The sequence below is a fragment of the Pipra filicauda genome, unplaced genomic scaffold (genome assembly GCF_003945595.2).
Source record: "Pipra filicauda isolate LSUMZ 115617 unplaced genomic scaffold, ASM394559v2 scaffold323_size1005334_pilon, whole genome shotgun sequence".
NCBI classification, from domain to species: domain Eukaryota; kingdom Metazoa; phylum Chordata; class Aves; order Passeriformes; family Pipridae; genus Pipra; species Pipra filicauda.
Genome location: NW_024104447.1, coordinates 500,468 through 517,580, shown reverse-complemented (window position 1 = coordinate 517,580; position 17,113 = coordinate 500,468). Strand labels below are relative to the sequence as shown.

General features: G+C 48.5%; 1 protein-coding gene across 3 annotated transcripts in view; it reads right to left on the bottom strand.

Annotated features, from left to right (window-relative positions):
• The window catches only part of ARHGAP32 (Rho GTPase activating protein 32), a 250,625-nt gene that overhangs the window by 91,588 nt on the left and 141,924 nt on the right, over window positions 1-17,113 (bottom strand). For all 3 annotated transcript variants that reach the window (XM_027740535.2, XM_027740533.2, XM_027740534.2), the window contains one exon: window positions 9,152-9,238. In XM_027740535.2, the coding sequence (XP_027596336.2) occupies window positions 9,152-9,238 (87 nt within the window). The remainder of the gene's footprint in view (window positions 1-9,151; window positions 9,239-17,113) is intronic.

Here is a 17,113-nt window from a genome sequence, read left to right as displayed (position 1 = left end):
AGGAGCAAGCTCAGTTCATGCTCCCCTTGAGAATTCTGCCACTGATTCCTCTAAAACACAACTTATTTTTGGTTTAGTAGCCAGTTCTAACCCAGCTGGACAAAGCACCTCTAGTTACTGAGGAAACAGTGGCCCTCATCACCTTAGTGATTTTATACCCAAACAACTTAATTACAAATTCTCTTCAGAATATCAGTTTAATGATCAAGGTGCCCTCAGTGTAACTCGCAGGACATAACTTTGGAAAACTGTTGGAATTACAACAGTTGGAATTAGTATTTTGACACTTTGCTCAGTGACAGCAAATATTTGCTGCAAACAACGAAAATGATGCACTTTTGATTTACCACTAAAGCGTCTTTAGGACAAGAGGAAACAGACTCGAGTTGTGCCAGGTTTAGGTTGGATATCAGGGAAAATTTTTTATTGGAGAGGGTTGTCCAGCCCAGGCAGTGCTGGAGTCACCATTCCTAAAAGAGTTCAAAAGCCATGTCGCTGTGGGGCTCAGGGACATGGATCAGTGGAGGCCTTGGCAGAGCTGGGGAATAGCTGGACTGAAGATCCTGGAGATCTTTCCCCACCCAAATGACTCTGTGACTCGGTGATTCTGTCCCTCCATGTTATTTATTTTGACATGGTTTCTGTGCCTTGAGAGGCCCTTTTTACAAATATTCTTTACTAACCTTCTTGCCCTACATTTCGTATCCAATGGGTGTGTTATTCGGAAGTGCAGATGCTCTTCCAAGGTCCATGAACTTCACCTGCACTGGGGCTGAGCATCACAACTGCACACCTTGGCCCTGGTGCCTCCTCAGCCCCCTGACATCCAACAGCACTTGTTGATCAAAGCAACTCTACAGCCTGCACAGGATGGGACAGGATGAAACTGCTGCAGATGATGTGTCCCAACAGATTCAACTTCCCCAACTGACAGTCCTGGAAATCTGCTGTTAAAGATGCATGACTGTTAAACTTCTCCACAGGGAATAAACATCAAGGCAGCTGAGAAAAACAGCCCATCCACCACAATCCTGCTCTTATTCTGGATTTGCACCAAGCCCAGCTCTTGGAAGAGTTGTCAAACAAGTCAATTTTAGCTGCAGATTTACACTTGCTCAGTGCTGGGGCAGCACCCAGTGTCTCTGTAGCACAGCCCAACTGTCCCCTTCAATTTGTGGCCAGGCCCAGCCTTGTCTGCAAAGCACCAGGAGATGATGAGCAGCCCTGCCAGGACTCATTACTCACAGAAGGAAACCACAAGCACTGCCCTGTCCCCTTGGATTGCAGCAGTGACTGTCACTTTTGCTCCAGAGCTCCCAGGACACACTCTGGGGACAAGCAGAGTGAGCTCTAATTCCAGGCTCATTTTCCTCCTGAAGGCAAAGTGCCCAAAGGACACGACATGAACAAACTCCCATGGAATTGTGAGAGCTTCTGCTGCTTAAAAACCTTCCAGGGCAGCACAGCCATGTGATACTGCACTTTATTCTGAGAAATCACTCTCCCTCCCCAGAGCAGGGCTGCCCTGGCCTTTCCCTTCAGCTGCAGGTTTCCATCAGGGAAAACCATCTGAAGAGCAGAGGAAGGTGCAATTTATCACTCACCATTCCCCTTCAGCTCAGTCCAACAGGAGTCTGGGGGGGGTCTTTGGTGAGGTCTTATCTTGTGGTGCTTATTTTCAGATACCCTATTTCCACAGCAAAAAACACCCTCACATAAATCCACCAGACCATTTCCCTACTGGAATTTAAGCTGAAGCCACAACACAGAGCACAGAAAGTCCCTGTCTCTGGTGTGTCTCTGACAGCTTGAAACGCACCTACACTTGCACCTGCTGCAGGAATGTGCTTTAGCACCAACAGTTTCATGGGAGTACTTATTTCTGCAATGTCACTCTATAAATAAATTATTCAATTCAAAATCCACACAAGGCTAAAACCCTGGGTTTGCATCTCATGCATCCAGAGTCAAGAAAATAAAGAGCTGCCCTTGTGTCCTTCACAGTGCATATTTAAATAATTAAAGAGAAAAAAACCCAAACCAAAACAAAGAGAGCCATGAATGGAGAAATTAAAGACCAAAGTTTAAGTACTACAGTAATTTTTCCTCTCATTACCAGACAGATTTACACAGAGGAGCAATGAATCTGCTCCACGGCTGGGGATGAAGAACCGGTCCCAAAAGCTGGGCAACGAAATCCCAGAGCCCCACGACACACAGATGCTGTTCCTGGATTCCTGACACCCTCCTGTGCAGCACAGGAAACAAGAGCTAACGTCTGCATTCACAGTCCACAGCCCCAGAGAGCACAAATCCACTGCAAAGGGACAAAGCAGGAGAATGGCTGAACTCCTGGAAGCCTTCCCATCTCCTGGATCCCTGTGCACACATCCTGCCTGACTGTGCACTTGGGAATAAAGGGCAGCAAAGGCAAGGGGACAAAAATCCTCTCTACCTTAGAACTACGATGGGACAAAAATCCTCTTTACCTCAAACTGCCCTATGGTGATGTGTCTGAACAGGACAAGAGGGAACGGCCTCCAGCTGTGCCAGGGGAGGCTCAGGTTGGACATGAGAAGGAATTTCTGCCTGGCAAGGGTTGTTAAACATTGGCAGGGGCTGCCCAGGGAGGTTTGGAGTCCCCAGCCCTGGAGGTGTCCCAGGAAGGCCTGGGCTTGGGACTCAGTGCTCTGGGCTGGGGGACAAGGGGGGCATCGGGCACAGGGGGGATCCATGGGCTGGGAGGGCTTTTCCAACCTCAGCCATTCTGGGATTCTGTTTGTGAATTAGGGATCACAGAGCAAAGCCCAGGCTGAGCAGAGGGCACAGTGAACTTGCTTTTGGAACAGGACACAGCCCAGCTCAGTGCTGATCCTGCTGGGTGTGAGTGCTGTGTGATCCAACTCTGTGGGAAAACTCCAAACCCAGTCAATCACATCCTTCTCCTTAATCATTATTACCTGGTTACTGAATGAATTTACCCTTTACTATCATCACACCAGCTACAGCTACATGTTAATTATGCAGTTCAGATACAATTCTACACCAACTCTCCTCCCATCAGATGCCAGTTGACTTTCCAAGAGCCTGGAGCAGAGTTAGGTGTTCCAAAGACACCATACCTTGGATTTGGCCCCTCCTGCACTCTCTGCAGGCTGCCAGCCCCATGCATTCCTTATTAATTCACATTCCTATTGTCACTTCAGTTTTATTTACTACCCCTGAGAGCAGAAGGCACAGGGTGTGTGACCTCAGATCCACCACTGGAGCAGAACATGGAGTGATGGATCAGCACTGTGGAAACAAGGAATTCTGCTGCTTTCTCTTGCCTAACATAAACCAGCCCTCCTAAGCTGGGAAAAGAGGTTTCAACATGTGTGAACATCTGGAAGGACAGGGCAGGAACATTCAAACCAGAAAGGTCATGGCAGCTTTTAAAAAGGTTTTGGGGACTTATAAAGAAATACCCAATATTTGTGGCCCAGAGAAGCTGTGGCTGCCCCATCCCTGAAAGTGTCCAAGGTCAGGTTGGAGCAACCTGGGCTAGTGGAAGGTGTCCCTGCTCATGGCAGGGGGTGGGACTGGATGAGCTTTAACGTCCTTCCAACCCAAACTTTCCATGATTCTCTTCCCCAAACACCCCCAAGCACGTGAGGCACTGAACTCATGGCAAATCGTGGGTGGGAGTTCCATGTCTCTCACCTGCAGGCAAGTGGTGCCAAGTGTCAGAAAAGAAGAACAGAGAACAAGCTCGGGGGAAAGGCCATGATGGTGACCAGCATTTGAATGCATTTTAAAGCAGAGCAACTCTCCTGAGCCCTGCTGAGCACTCCCAGGACTCATCCAGCAGCTACAGGGACAAGAGACCTCAGGGGGAAGAATCCCAGAATGGTTTAGGTTGGAAGGGACCTTAAAGCTCATCTCATTCCTTCCCCTGCCATGGGCAGGGACACCTTCCACCAGACCAGGCTGCTCCAACCCCATCCAACGTGGCCTTGAAGAAGGGGGTGGGATGGTGGCTGCACCATGTGAACCTTTACCTGAATTTACTGCTCAATAAAAGGACACAGCAACTGCTTTTGTTCAGCATAATCTTTAAATAAAGGCAGAAAATCCTCTATCAAAAATGGAGAAGGAGGTCAACACACATTCTGAAAACAGATTTTGCACTGGGTAGGATCCAGCCTGGACGCTCCACACAGACATATCCCATTAACAAAGATGTGACCAGCTTTTCTATATATATTTTTTTATATTTATATTAAACACACACAGGAATATATGTGTGTTAGAATCTGTCCCTCATAATCAACTGACTGAAGAGCTTTTCACAGGAGAAATGTTTGTAGCACTTACTGCTCTCCGGGTGTTTGAGCTTCAATCAGAAACTATTAATAAATTAAAGAGCAAGCCTTTAAGACAAAAAAAACAACCATATTTTTGAGTATTTGACTCAAAAATCCTGGTGCAAGCAGTTTGTGGTTTCAGCCTGGACTATCACAGGCAGCCAGACCCAGCAAACCACACTTGGGATGTCACTCCTCTGAGTAGCTGATTGGCCTCTGTGACAATCCCCTCCACCCTGCTCTCCCCCAAAGCACCAGGGATGGGGATTCCTGGCTGCTCTTCCTCCTGGGAGCCCATTTTTCCGACATGCCCTCCACTTGGAACACTCACTGCTGCAGCCAGGGAATGCTGGACAGGGATGCCTTTGGAGCTGTGCAAATCCTGCTCTCCCAGCAGGAGAAATCTGGTGGGAATCTCCTGCCAGGCAGAGGGTTGGGAAATGTCTTTGTCCGGTGCATCAGAGCCCTGATTCCATCCAGCAAAGCCAGCACAGCCCAGACAGCAGGGACAAAAACCAGGAATGGGGCAGAGCACTGGGCATCCTGTGCCACAGCCAGGCCTGGCCCAGCTCCCTGCCAGAGGGGATGGGAATGGGAGCACAAAGAGGAGAATCCTTGCTTGGCCCACGAGTTCCTGCTTTGAGAACAGCCTTAGAAATCCACCTGGAGCTGAAACAGGCTTCCTTTGCAGGACACTGGCAGTATTCCATGGAAAGCAGGGGCAGGGAAGGTGGGCTGGGCTCTGAGCTCAGAGTCAGGCTGAGTTTAAGGGTCCATCAGCAGGTCTAGCACCAGGATTTTGTTACCCATCTTGCACAGTCTGACATCTCTGGCTGCCAGGGCCTGTCAGTTCTGTCTCAGCAATGTCCCTGTGAGCATGGAAATGGGAAACAAAAACCACAGGAGATGGCTGCGGGTTAAGGTCTGTCTCAGACCGTGAACATCCTCACAACCAGGCCCTGCTTCTCCCCCTGCCATTCCAAATGTCACCAAAAACGATGTCTGAGGTGTTGAAACACCACAGATCTCACTTTATGTTTTCTATTTTTCTTCCATTTGTCAGAACAAAAAAGCCTAGACTTCTGTTGCAATACTTAAACACATATACAGGCAGTTGCTGTAATATCAGGCAAACCAACCCAAAAACATCCAAAAGGCCCATTTTCAGCCTCTCTTACAACCAAGCTGGGCTGGATTAGCCCATTCCAGCCTTTTTGCAGGCTCTGACTTGTGCTGATTTATTCTCCACACACAAAACAACCCCTTGGAAATGTGGCACAGAACATGTAAGTTCTTTGCTTATCCCCATGGAACTTCCCAAGGATGGCAAACACTCTGCATGGACCTTCCCAGCCACAGGTGCAGCAGGAATTCCTACAGGTCTCAGACATCCCCCCTTCAGGGTCCACAGGGATAGTTAAGGGTTCTAATTACTGTTTCCAGGCTTCAGTGTTCACAGGGACAGTCCTCACACCACCCTCCCAGGATTTATCCTTTTATTTTAATAGCAGCAATCTTTTCACAGAATTTCTTTTCTAGAAATTAATCAGTGCAATTTTACTTGGAAGAAAAGGAAAATCCACCTACATTGGTCTAAAAAAACCAAACCAAACAAACCCCTCCATCATCAGCTCTTTCCAATAAGATTTAATTCCCTACCTCTGTTTTCATGTTTAAATTTGTCCAAAAGAATCAAAAGAAGGATCCTGTCTCTCCCCTTTTCTGAAACACTTGGAACATCTCTGCATATATTCCCACTTCTTCTTAAGAGCCAATAAAGTGGATTAATTTTTTGAGGTTTATAAGTAGAAGAAAAGCTGAACAGAGACTTAACCCCCCTCTGGAGCTCACACAAAGCTTGGATTTCATGAGCTGACTTGCAGCAGAAAGTGTCACAAATACACCTCCTAAAGAATGTTTTTCAAACCTTATCTGGGAAGGTTTTGCAGAATAGGCCTCAAACACTAATTCTCTTCATGGGCACTAAAGCTGTCCTTGCAGCTGGGGAGGAGTGGGGCAGGACTGCTCAGGGGAAGGGGCTGTGCCCTGCCAAGCACAGCCCAGGCTGGGCTGCTTGGAACATCTGAAGGCTTTGGGTGCAGAGCTGCAGGTGAAGTGCCAGAGGACACATCTCTGTGTGACCCACACACACAGGGGGGATCTGCCCAGCCCACACCAGGCAGGGCCCAGCAGGGCAGTACCTTCAACCCCAGAACTGTGGCTTTAGCTTGTTCCTCTCAGCTCTGGAACCTACAGCTGCCAGGGTGGCAAACACCCCCTCTGTATTTGCACCAAATCACAGATATCCAAAAGCTTCTACATTTGTGTGGATTTAACCTCAATACCAGAACTGCCTGTGTCCCTGTGAGCAACCCAGGACATGCTGCAATGGCTGGACACCAACTCTGGAAGCACATCCAGGGTGAGTAAAGTCAAATTTGGTTTTCAGGCTCTTTTCCCCTTCCTCCAGGGCTTTTGGCCCGACCCAGCTGTGTCTTGCCAAAATCCCTCCCCACTGCTCCATCATTCCATGAGCTATTTCACACCTCCACTGGGGTCTCATGTGGAGCCAAATCCAGGCAGACACTGCAGGGCTCCAAAGCCTGACGGAATGGAATCTCTCCCTGGACACTGGGAGAGGCCCCGGGATGTCAGGGGGAAAGTGTCTCCCAGGGCAGGAATGATGCTCAGCTGTGTAGTTCCTTCCATACCTTCCCAGTCATTGGATCCAGATGCCACAAGTTTCTCAGCTCTTTATGGATCTGAGAAACAGGGACGTGGACTGACATGGGAGAGGGGAATCCCAGGCTCAGAGCAGGGAGGACTGGTCAGGGGAGTACTTTAAAAAAGAAGAAAAATGGGAAAACAAAAAGAAAAGAGAAAATACAGAAAAAATAAGGAAAAACTGAATAAGACAATAGGAGAAAAGGGAAAGAGGAAAAAGGGAAAGAGAAAAAAGGAGAAAAGGAAAAAGGGGAAAGAGAAAGAGGGGAAAGATAAAAAGGGGACAGAGGAAATGGAAAGGGAAAGGAAAAGGGGAAGAAGGAAAGAGGAAAGAGAAAAAGAGGAAGAGAAAAAGAGGAAGAGGGAAAGGAAAGAAAGAAAGGGAAAGAGGAAAATGGAAAAAGAAAAGAAAGTAAAAATAAAAGAAAAAAGGAAAAAGACAAGGAAAAGGAGAAAAACAGGAAAAAGAAAGGAAGACAAAGGTGGCTGGTTCTGTGTCCAGTCTTTAAAGTGATGAGGCCAATTCCCAGCGTCTCCATTCCAGTTCAGCCAAACACTGGAGGAGAAGGGAAGGGAAGGGAACTTCTCAGGGGCTGGGCCTGGGGCACAGGGCCTGCAAAGGAGGGTTTGCCTTCCCCAAGAACTCACCCACCGTCCCCACACACTGAAACCTCTGCACTGCACGCTCACAGACATCCTGCAAAGCATCCAAGAGTGATCCCAAATGGGAGGGCCCAAAACATACTGACATTCCAATTTCCTCCAGTCCCTGCAAAACCCCTTTCCCTGCCCAGCTCCTGGCTGGGGCACAGCCCTGTGCCCACCCCCGAGGCTGCTGTGCTGCCTGTTAGCCTGGATGCTGTGTGAGAAGGGCTGGGTTTGTGCCAAAGTGGCCACAGGTCGGTCAGAACAGTGCTGGAGACACTCCCAAAATGGCAATTCCGAGTGATGTCCCCTTCCAGCCTCTCCTCCTCTCCCCAGGGCACATTTCTGTACCTGTACACACGTGTGTGTGTGTGTGTGTGTGCCACTGACACTGCTGGGGCTCAGCTGGGCCAGGCTGCACCTGCATAGCACAGCAGGGTCCTCTGCTCCTTGGGATGCAGGATCCTCTGCTCCTTGGGATGTTCTACTCCCCAGGATGCAGGATCCTCTGCTCCCCAGGATGCAGGATTCTCCTCAGCTCTCACAACAGCCACTCTGTTCACACAGAGCCAGGGCAGCAGAGCCTTTCCACTGCAAATCCCTCCACCTGTGTGTCCCAATGCTGGGACAATCCAGCAGATTCCCAACCCCACACAGTTCAAATGTAGGTACCACAGGTGTGCCTGTCCCACACAACTCCTCTGAGCACCTGAGGCAGCAGAACCACTGAAGGAGCTCTGAAAAGGTGACAGACACCCCAGTGATCCTGGTAATGTTCCATACCCAGTGATAGGAGGGATGCTCAGGAGGTGAATCATGGACAGAGCTGCTACCCTAAAACCAGGAAAAGGACCAAACACAGGCATTAACTCAGCAATGAACCTGCCACTGCATCTCCCACCAACAGTGATTCACTGAGCACATTAAAACACAATCACCTGTTATGGAGCACTTTACAAACTCACACACATCAGGAGATGGGGAATCCATGGGATGGAGCAGCAGATTTATCTGCCCAAAACATCCTGACACCACAGCACAATTCCACACCAGGTGTCTGGAGACATCACTGGGAGCAGATCAAGAATCCCCATGTCCTGTGTGAACAAAGCACTGCTGGGATTCTCCCATCTGGGGTCACTGGAGTGTCTGGGTGTCCGTGGCCACCCCCAGACTGCCCTCACACACACTCCTGTCCCTGGGCTCATCCCAGGAAGGATTATTTCCTTCACACAGTCCTTTTTCTCCCCTCAGTGCTTTGCTTTTCCTACAATGAGCTGGTGGCACTACCACAGGCACCATCTTGGAGCAAGGGAAGAGCTGCAAACCCCCCCACAGCACAGAAAGTGTCACATCCTGATATTCCAAGGCTGTGCTGGCAAGTGGAATGAAACACAGGCTGTAAACAAGTTGGGGGGAGAAAACATGGCATTTACCTGACAGCAGATCTGCACCAGGTAGACCAGTTCCTTGGAGTCACAGCCATTCCTCGTCACTTCGTTCTGTTCCTCCGGGAGCGAGAGCTGAGCCAGGGAGAGAGGGAGAGAAGGAGCAGGTCAGTGAGCAGGGACAGGCCAGGCTTGGGATAACACAGCAGGCACAGCAGCCACGACATGCTGAGCAGCAGGGAATCAGGGAAGGGCTGGAGCTCCAGAGGGGAAACTGAGCATTCCCAGCTCACACAGACCCTCCAATGCCATTGGGTTGTGGCACTTCACCTGACAGGTTAAAAATAAAAATATGGTTCAAAAATAAAACAATTACAGGGAGGCAAACTGCTCAAGCCAGGGATTAAAGCTCCAGCTTAAGAGTCTGCAAAATTAATTGTTCACTGAAAATACCTCTATAAATATTCATGTATCAGATAAAAGTGCTTCCCCTTCCCCCCATTTTATTCATTTTTTATTTTATACATTCAGGCAGACATTAGATAATAAAACATATCTCCTAATTTCAGTGTTGTCAAGCAATTCACCCCAACAGAGAATTTTATAGCCCCATTCATCACATACAGAGTCATTAACTGCAACATCAGGATGTGCCTGTTTGGGAGCAGTGAGAGGAGATTTAACTGTCTCATTCCTGCACATCTACTGAGCCTTGAGCACTCTGGTCCTGTTACTACTCTTGATATCCCACACTGAAAATGGCTCATGGTTAATGATCTTCTCTGAAAATAGAAATTACAGGCGATCATAAGCAAATTAAGACTGTTTGCAAAGCAAATAAAGGAAATGTTTGCAAAGCAAATAAATAAAGGAAATGTGCACATAAAACTTAAAGTCTGTAAAAAAATCCTAATTAGCCGAGAGCAAAAAAAACCCATCCTGAAACAAGTGAAAGCAGAAATGAAAAAAGACTGAGGAGAATCCCAAGTTGCCATATTTAATGAGTGTAAGCAAGGGAAAAGGAGAAATGGGTGATGAGAGACATGAACCTCCTGAAAGGGACACAGGAGGCAAAGTTCTCTCCCATATAAACAACCACAACATGCTGAATGAACTCACTTTTCATCCTGCCAGTCCCTCCCTGCTCTCTGGGAGGAGTTCCCAGAGCACACTCATTCAGCCTCTTCCTTCACCAGCCCAACTCCCTGAATACTAATCTTCTGATGGCCATACACAGATTTCTGGGCCAAATAAAGCTTTTAGATTTGTGCAATTTATTATATTTTTACACCACTAAATATATTCAGAAACCTGTGCAAATGCTGACCACTCCCTCATGCTGGTGGTGCAAGTAAAACTTCGTGTGGCACTGCTTTTTGGGAAGCAAACGCAACTTTTCCATCAAACAATTTATATCCTAAATCAAGTGTGCCTGTTCCCTCTGCAGCCCAGCAGTGCAGAGCAGCTGAAGCAATGGCACCTCACCAGGGACACCCCAGAGCCTTGGGCTGAGGCTGCCAAGGCAGGGAAGGACATGGGAAGTGTCAAAGCTCTGGGGAAGCTCTGGCAGATGAAACCACTCAGTGTCACCTCCATCGGGGTCTATCTTTACTCCCTCAGAAATCCTCCCCCCAGAATCCCCAGCCACTGTTTCCTCAGCCACTGCTGCAGCTCCTCCTGGGCCTCTTTTCCCTCCACACTCATTTTTTTGTCTCCCAGGCAGTCCCTCCTTGCACCCATCCCCTCTCCCTCCTGCAAAGCTTCCAGCAAGAGCTTGAATGATTTCCATGCTCCCACCCCCTCCCAGGCTGGTGTGAAACACAGTCCTAGAGATAAATCTTAATTCCAAAGCATCTTAATTCCACTTAAAAACTGCATTCCAGGAAGAGGCAATGGGAAAGATCTGTAAGAGTGACTTTCCTCCATAAGAGGGTGGAGATTCCTGCCATTAATGTGATTAAACACAACCATTAGTTCTGTATTGCATCTTCCACCCAACTTAACCATCATTCTTTGCTGTCAAATGTCACATCTGAAGTGCTACTGAGTCTTGAAACTACAGTCAAATTAAAAATAACAAAGCAGCCAGGAAAGGAAAGCTAATCCATTCGGGGGGGATTTTCCATGCTTGCCAGGTAACACGGAGCTCTGCTTTAATTAGGGCCACAAAGGTGATCAGAGGGCTGGAACACCTCTCCTATGAGGAAAGGGTTAGGGATAGAGAGCTGGGATTGTTCAGCCTCCAGGAGAGAAGGCTCTGGGGAGACCTGAGAGCCCCTTCCAGGGCCTAAAGGGGCTCCAGGAGAGCTGGAGAGGGACTGGGGACAAGGGATGGAGGGACAGGACAAGGGGCAATGGCCTCCCACTGCCAGAGGACAGGGAGAGATGGGATATTGGGAAGGAATTGTTCCCTATGAGGGTGGGGAGGCCCTGGCACAGGTTGCCCAGAGAAGCTGAGGCTGCCCCATCCCTGGAAGCGTCCAAGGCCAGGTTGGACGGGGCTTGGAGCAACCTGGGCTAGTGGAAGGTGTCCCTGCCCATGGCAGGGGGTGGCACTGGGTGGCCTTTAAGGTCCCTTCCAGCCCAAACCATCCTGGGATTCAATGAATTAAATGTGGGTTTCCTACCCAGAGAGAAAACTTTCCATCCTTGACTCTCCCCTGTGCTTACTGAGGGTACAAACACCTCCTCAAGGGAATTCCAGGCCTTGCCTCCACTGGGTGTATCAGTGCTTACACACATCCCCACAGGCTCTGCTGTGCTTTGCCAGGCTCCATTCACCCCAAAAACCAGCAGCCAGGTGGCAAAACCACTGATGTGCAAATGCAGCAGCTCCCTGAAGACATTCAAGGCCTGGTTCTGTACAACAGGGTAGAGAAAGGCACGGGGCAAGTGAAGACACAGGTTGAGTTGCATCACCCCCTCTACACAGGCTGATTTACACGAGGTTGGACCTGAGTCAAGCCAAGTCTGTGCACAAACTCTCCCGAAATAGCAGGTGAATCATCGGGGAGGTCCATGTGTGTGGGACACGGAGTTACAGCAGCTCCATTTCAAGCCCACACCTGCCTGAGCACCGACCTGCGGGGGCACAGCCACTGATTTTACACCCACAGTCTGTCCCCACTGCAGTGCTCCCATGTCCCTGCTCAGACAAACTCACTGTGCTGAGAAGTGACATTTAAACCCCCTGTACCACTTGCAACTGTCTTGTTTCAGAGTGAAGCTGTAAAAGCCAATGAACACAGTTCCCCTCCCACAGCAGCTCTGTGCTGACTGAGAGACAGAGAGAGCTGCTTACAAGGAAAACCCCTTGGGTTTATCCTGTGACACAACTGTCCTTGCAGCAAAATGAAATATTCACTCATGTTCCCTATTCCCCATGTGGCTTAGTTTGTGTTTTGCTCTGTCAGTGGACACACATGAATGCTCTCTCCAAAATCATGGATGCCCTGATGCTGAAAAGCCTTTCCTGCTGCTGCATGCCTTGTAAACAGAACATCCTGTATGCCCCCAGGCTTGACTTGAAACCCAAGCACAAAGCACAGCCCTCTCCTGACCTCAGTGGACTCTAAACATGACTCACGGGCAGAATGTGCTTGGCTCCAAAGTAGGACATGGATTTTTGTGTTCTTAAAGGACAGGGCAGAGAGCAGGTCTCGAGGATACCCCTGTACCCATCCCAGTGGGGATCACTGAGACAGCTGGAATAATCTGTAACCAGCATTTATGGTCCCTGACCAGAGCATCAGACATGACACTTTATGACATATCATCTGAAATGTTCCTTTTTCACACTGAAAATGTTGTCAAACCTCCTGAACCTGACAAACAGTTATGATGCATTAGATTCCACTGATTTCATTTATTATGGAATATCTGTGCTTGGCCAGCACCAAGGGATTGTGACTGATTTTAGCAGTGAGATTTAGGGTTTCCTAAACTTTTCAGTGTCACTTTATGCAGAGTGCTGTAAACATTACAGAATCATGGAATCCCAGGATGGTTTGGGTTGGAAGGGACCTTAAAGTTCATCCTGTGCCACCCCCTGCCATGGACAGGGACACCTTCCACTAGCCCAGGTTGCTCCAAGCCCTGTCCAGCCTGGCCTTGGACACTTTCAGGGATGGGGCAGCCACAGCTTCTCTGGGCAACAATGTCAAGGTATTGTTCAAATTTGTCTTTTCACAGCTACAGACAAGTTTGGGAGTCTCCACTGTGCCTCTGTGCACACACCCACCAAGAGCTGAGCATGAATTCAACACAGTCAGGTTTTTCTCCACCACCAAACTCACCCCACGTTGCTTGTGCAGGTGACAAATAAGAGCTGTAGCTCCTCAGACAAAGATCTACCAAATGCTGAGAAACTCTAACAGACACAATAGCAAAGACTTCCAAGAGCAGGAGGCTGGGCTGAAGGAGCATGAAGGATCTCACAGTACCAAGTTTCCCCTTGGCATTGTGAGAGACAAAACTAAGTCCCATCCCTTGTTCAAATACAATTTTACCCAAAAGAGCTGTGCTTGCTGGCCAAGACTTTACTGATCCTACAGGGAGGACAAGCTTAAAAATGCCTCTAGTTCATGTCTGAGACAAAGAGGCTCAGCTCTGGTAAGCTGGGAGATAAGGGGAGTGATTACAGGAGTCTCCTGCAGAGGGTAATTTATTGGTTATTTCTCCTGCAGAGCAGAACAGCCACAAAGCAGAGGGTGAGCTGTGACGTGGCACATTCAGAATCTCATCAAAGCTCAGTGGTTTTACAGGGCACAAGTGTGAGGGAGCATTTCTCCTCCAGATCCAAACCAAGGCTCTCATCTCTGCTCTCCACAGTGGCTTTGGAAGCTCCTTCTCCCCCTCCAAGAATAATCCTCACATCCAGCCTGGAGCAGAGCAGCAGGACTTTGAGAGGCTCATTTGTTTGTCTGGAGCTCCAGGATTTCAGCCTGACTGTGAACCTGCCTGGGAGGCACCAGGACCTGCCACGTTCCCTCCCACAGATCCCAGAGGCAGCTGCTGCGGCCCTGTTTCACTTGTCAGTGTGACCACAGGCAGAAAAACAATTAAAAGACAGCTTTTGACATCCCTGAAATAATTTCTTTGCTTCCAACCACAGCCAGAGTCTTGTGTGCTCCTCTTAAAAACTGCAAGAATCATTTCAAGAAAAGCACTACATGAATCTGCTGCCAGGACTAGGATTGTTGGCCACTAAATTATGCACCAATGTCACTAATGCCTCTTTCAGGAGCCAGTCCCTGGTGTGCAAATACAGCACAGCTGCAGACTTTTTGGCTTTCTACTGGTTCCAATCAGTGCATCATAAAGAAGTGCCAAACCCTCACCAGGTAAGACTTGGCTTTGCAAGGTCAGTGGGGCACATCTGTGCCCCTGACCCCCAGATGTCAAAATGAGCTCATTTAGATAGTTTTAGCTTTCATTTCCTTGTTTCCCTTGTTTGCTGAGTGATGGTGACTCCACCACCCAGCTCTCCTGATGAAAGAGTCATTTGTGAGAAGCCTGGGAAGTGTAGATTTGATTCATTTATGAACTTATTTATTTCAACTTCTGCTCAGAAAGCCCTGAACACACTGATCTCACTCTCACACATCACATGTGAGTAACGCAGAGCCATGGTGGAGAGTTGCTATTCAGATACTGCTTCAATACAATTAAAAAGATTAAAAAAGAAGAGAACAAAACATAAAATAAAAGAAAAAATCCCAAACAAATCCCCCTCACCAACAGAATTAGAGTTAAGGTTAGAGTGGGAGGCATTCAATAATGAGATGATAATTAATTAGAGAATGAGAACTGTAAGATGGGAAAATAATCTTGACTTCTTCTCCCTCCAAATCTCCCTGTTTCCAAATAGGAGGAGATCATTAATCCCAAATTCCAAACCTGCTGCATTACCTGTGCAGGTAATGATGTAAACTTTAAGCAAACTTTAATTAAACTAATCCAGTGAGACCCCATCTCCCATCAGAGGTGTGGGGCTGGGACGCAGCCAGGGAGAAACACTCCAGAGAGCAAACGGAGTGGGGTTTCTGTGGCTGGGTTTTGGTAGTGGGGGGGCTCTAGGGGTGGCTTCTGTTAGAAGCTGCCAGAAGCTTCCCCTGTCCCGTGGAGCCAATGCCAGCCGGCTCCAGGACGGAATTCCTGCCGCTGGCCAAGGCCAAGCCAGTCAGGAGCGACAGCAACACCTCTGGGAAAACACATTTAGGAACAGAAGAGTGTTGCACAGAAAGAATTCCAGCCAGGGAAGAGCAGAGTGAGAACATGGGAACAGCACTGCAGACCCCAAGGGCAGTGCAGAAGGAGGGGCAGGAGGTGCTCCAGGTCCCTGCAGCCCGCGGGGCAGAGCAGGGGGGGCAGCTGTGCCCCTGTGCCCATGGGGGAGCCCACGCTGGAGCAGGGGGATGCAGGAAGGAGGCTGTGACCCCGTGGCAGGCCCAGGATGGAGCAGGGTCCTGGCAGGGACCTGCAGCCCGTGGAGAGGGAAGCCCAGGCCCCGGAGCAGGTTTTCCCAGGCAGGACTCGTGGCCCCTGTGGGGGACCCACGCCGGTACAGCTCATTCCTGAAGGACTGACCCCACGGAAGAGTGACCCACGGGACAGCAGGTTGGGAAGAGCTGCTGCCCGAGGGATGGACTCACGCTGAGAGTCCATCGAGGACTGTCTGCCCACGGGAGCAGGGGAAGGACTCCAACTCCTCTCCCTGAGCAGCAGCAGAAACAACTGACTGTGACCCCCATTCCCGCCCCCCTGCACTGCTGGGGGGGAGGAGGGAGAACATGGAAGGAAGGAGGGGTGGGGGGAAGCTGTTTTCAAGACTGGTTTTTTTCTTGCTCTTTGGCTCTTATCCTGTTAGTAGTAAATATAAGTACTATCCTCACTTTGAGTCTGTTTTGCCCGTGAAGGTGATCAGTAAGTGACCTCTCCCAGCTCTTACCTCTACTCATGAATTCTTAGCTGTTTGTTTTTTTCTCTCCTCTGTCCAGTTGCAGAGGGAGGGTGAGAAAGCGGCTTTAGTGGGTACCTGGTAACTGGCCAGGTCAACCCACTACACACCTGTAGAATAACTCCTACAACCTCCTGCAGCTGATTTCAGTATTCTCAATATTTCAATATCCCACACAGCATCTCCCCAGTTCTTATCTAAATTCCTGGGAAAATGATGCACTGATTGGAGCTAGCAGAGAGCCAAAACATCTACAGCTTATGCTGTATTTGCACATCAAATATTATTATTATTATTGCTCCATAATATTAATTATTAATATTTATTATTGTTAGTTACAATTATATTATTATAAATATATTGTAAATATAATCATATAATAGTATAAATATATCAAATTATGCACATATAATTATATTATTTGTGGTATAAATATAAATATATTTGTATAATTAATATAATAAAATGTATTTATAATATAAGTAATATGATATACAGTTATATTTATATTACAAATGTGACATCTATTTTTAAGTTTGCTATAAAGTACAAGCAAGGTGAGTCTCATTTACACACCTTCCCCTCCACTGTCCCCACACAACCGAGGGGCAGCACACAGCACAGAGGCCCAGGCAGGCTGAGGAGGTCCTGGGATATTTGAGTCCCCCAGCTCAGGAGGATGTGATGGGCACAGGGGGATGGATCAGCCTCCTGGAGAAGCACAGAATCCCCCCGGTTCCGTCCCAAACACAGCCCCACCTGCAGGAACCCCGGGAAGGGATGGCAGGAATGCCGACCAAGCCTCTGCCAGGAGTTTTCGGGCAGTGGAAAGGCTGATGCTTTTCCTGGCAGAGGTTGTGTCATTGTTCCAAGGAAACCTGCGGATCTTTGCCCGTTTTTCCGAGCTGGAATTTAAGGTTCAATCCCTGGCAAAGGCACAGGGAACTGCAATTGCTGCTGCTCACACTCGGCCACAGCAACAGCTCCTGAAGTCTCCAACCCTGTTCCATCTGAGAACTTTTCTGACAGCATTAGGAATGACTTTTTTTAAT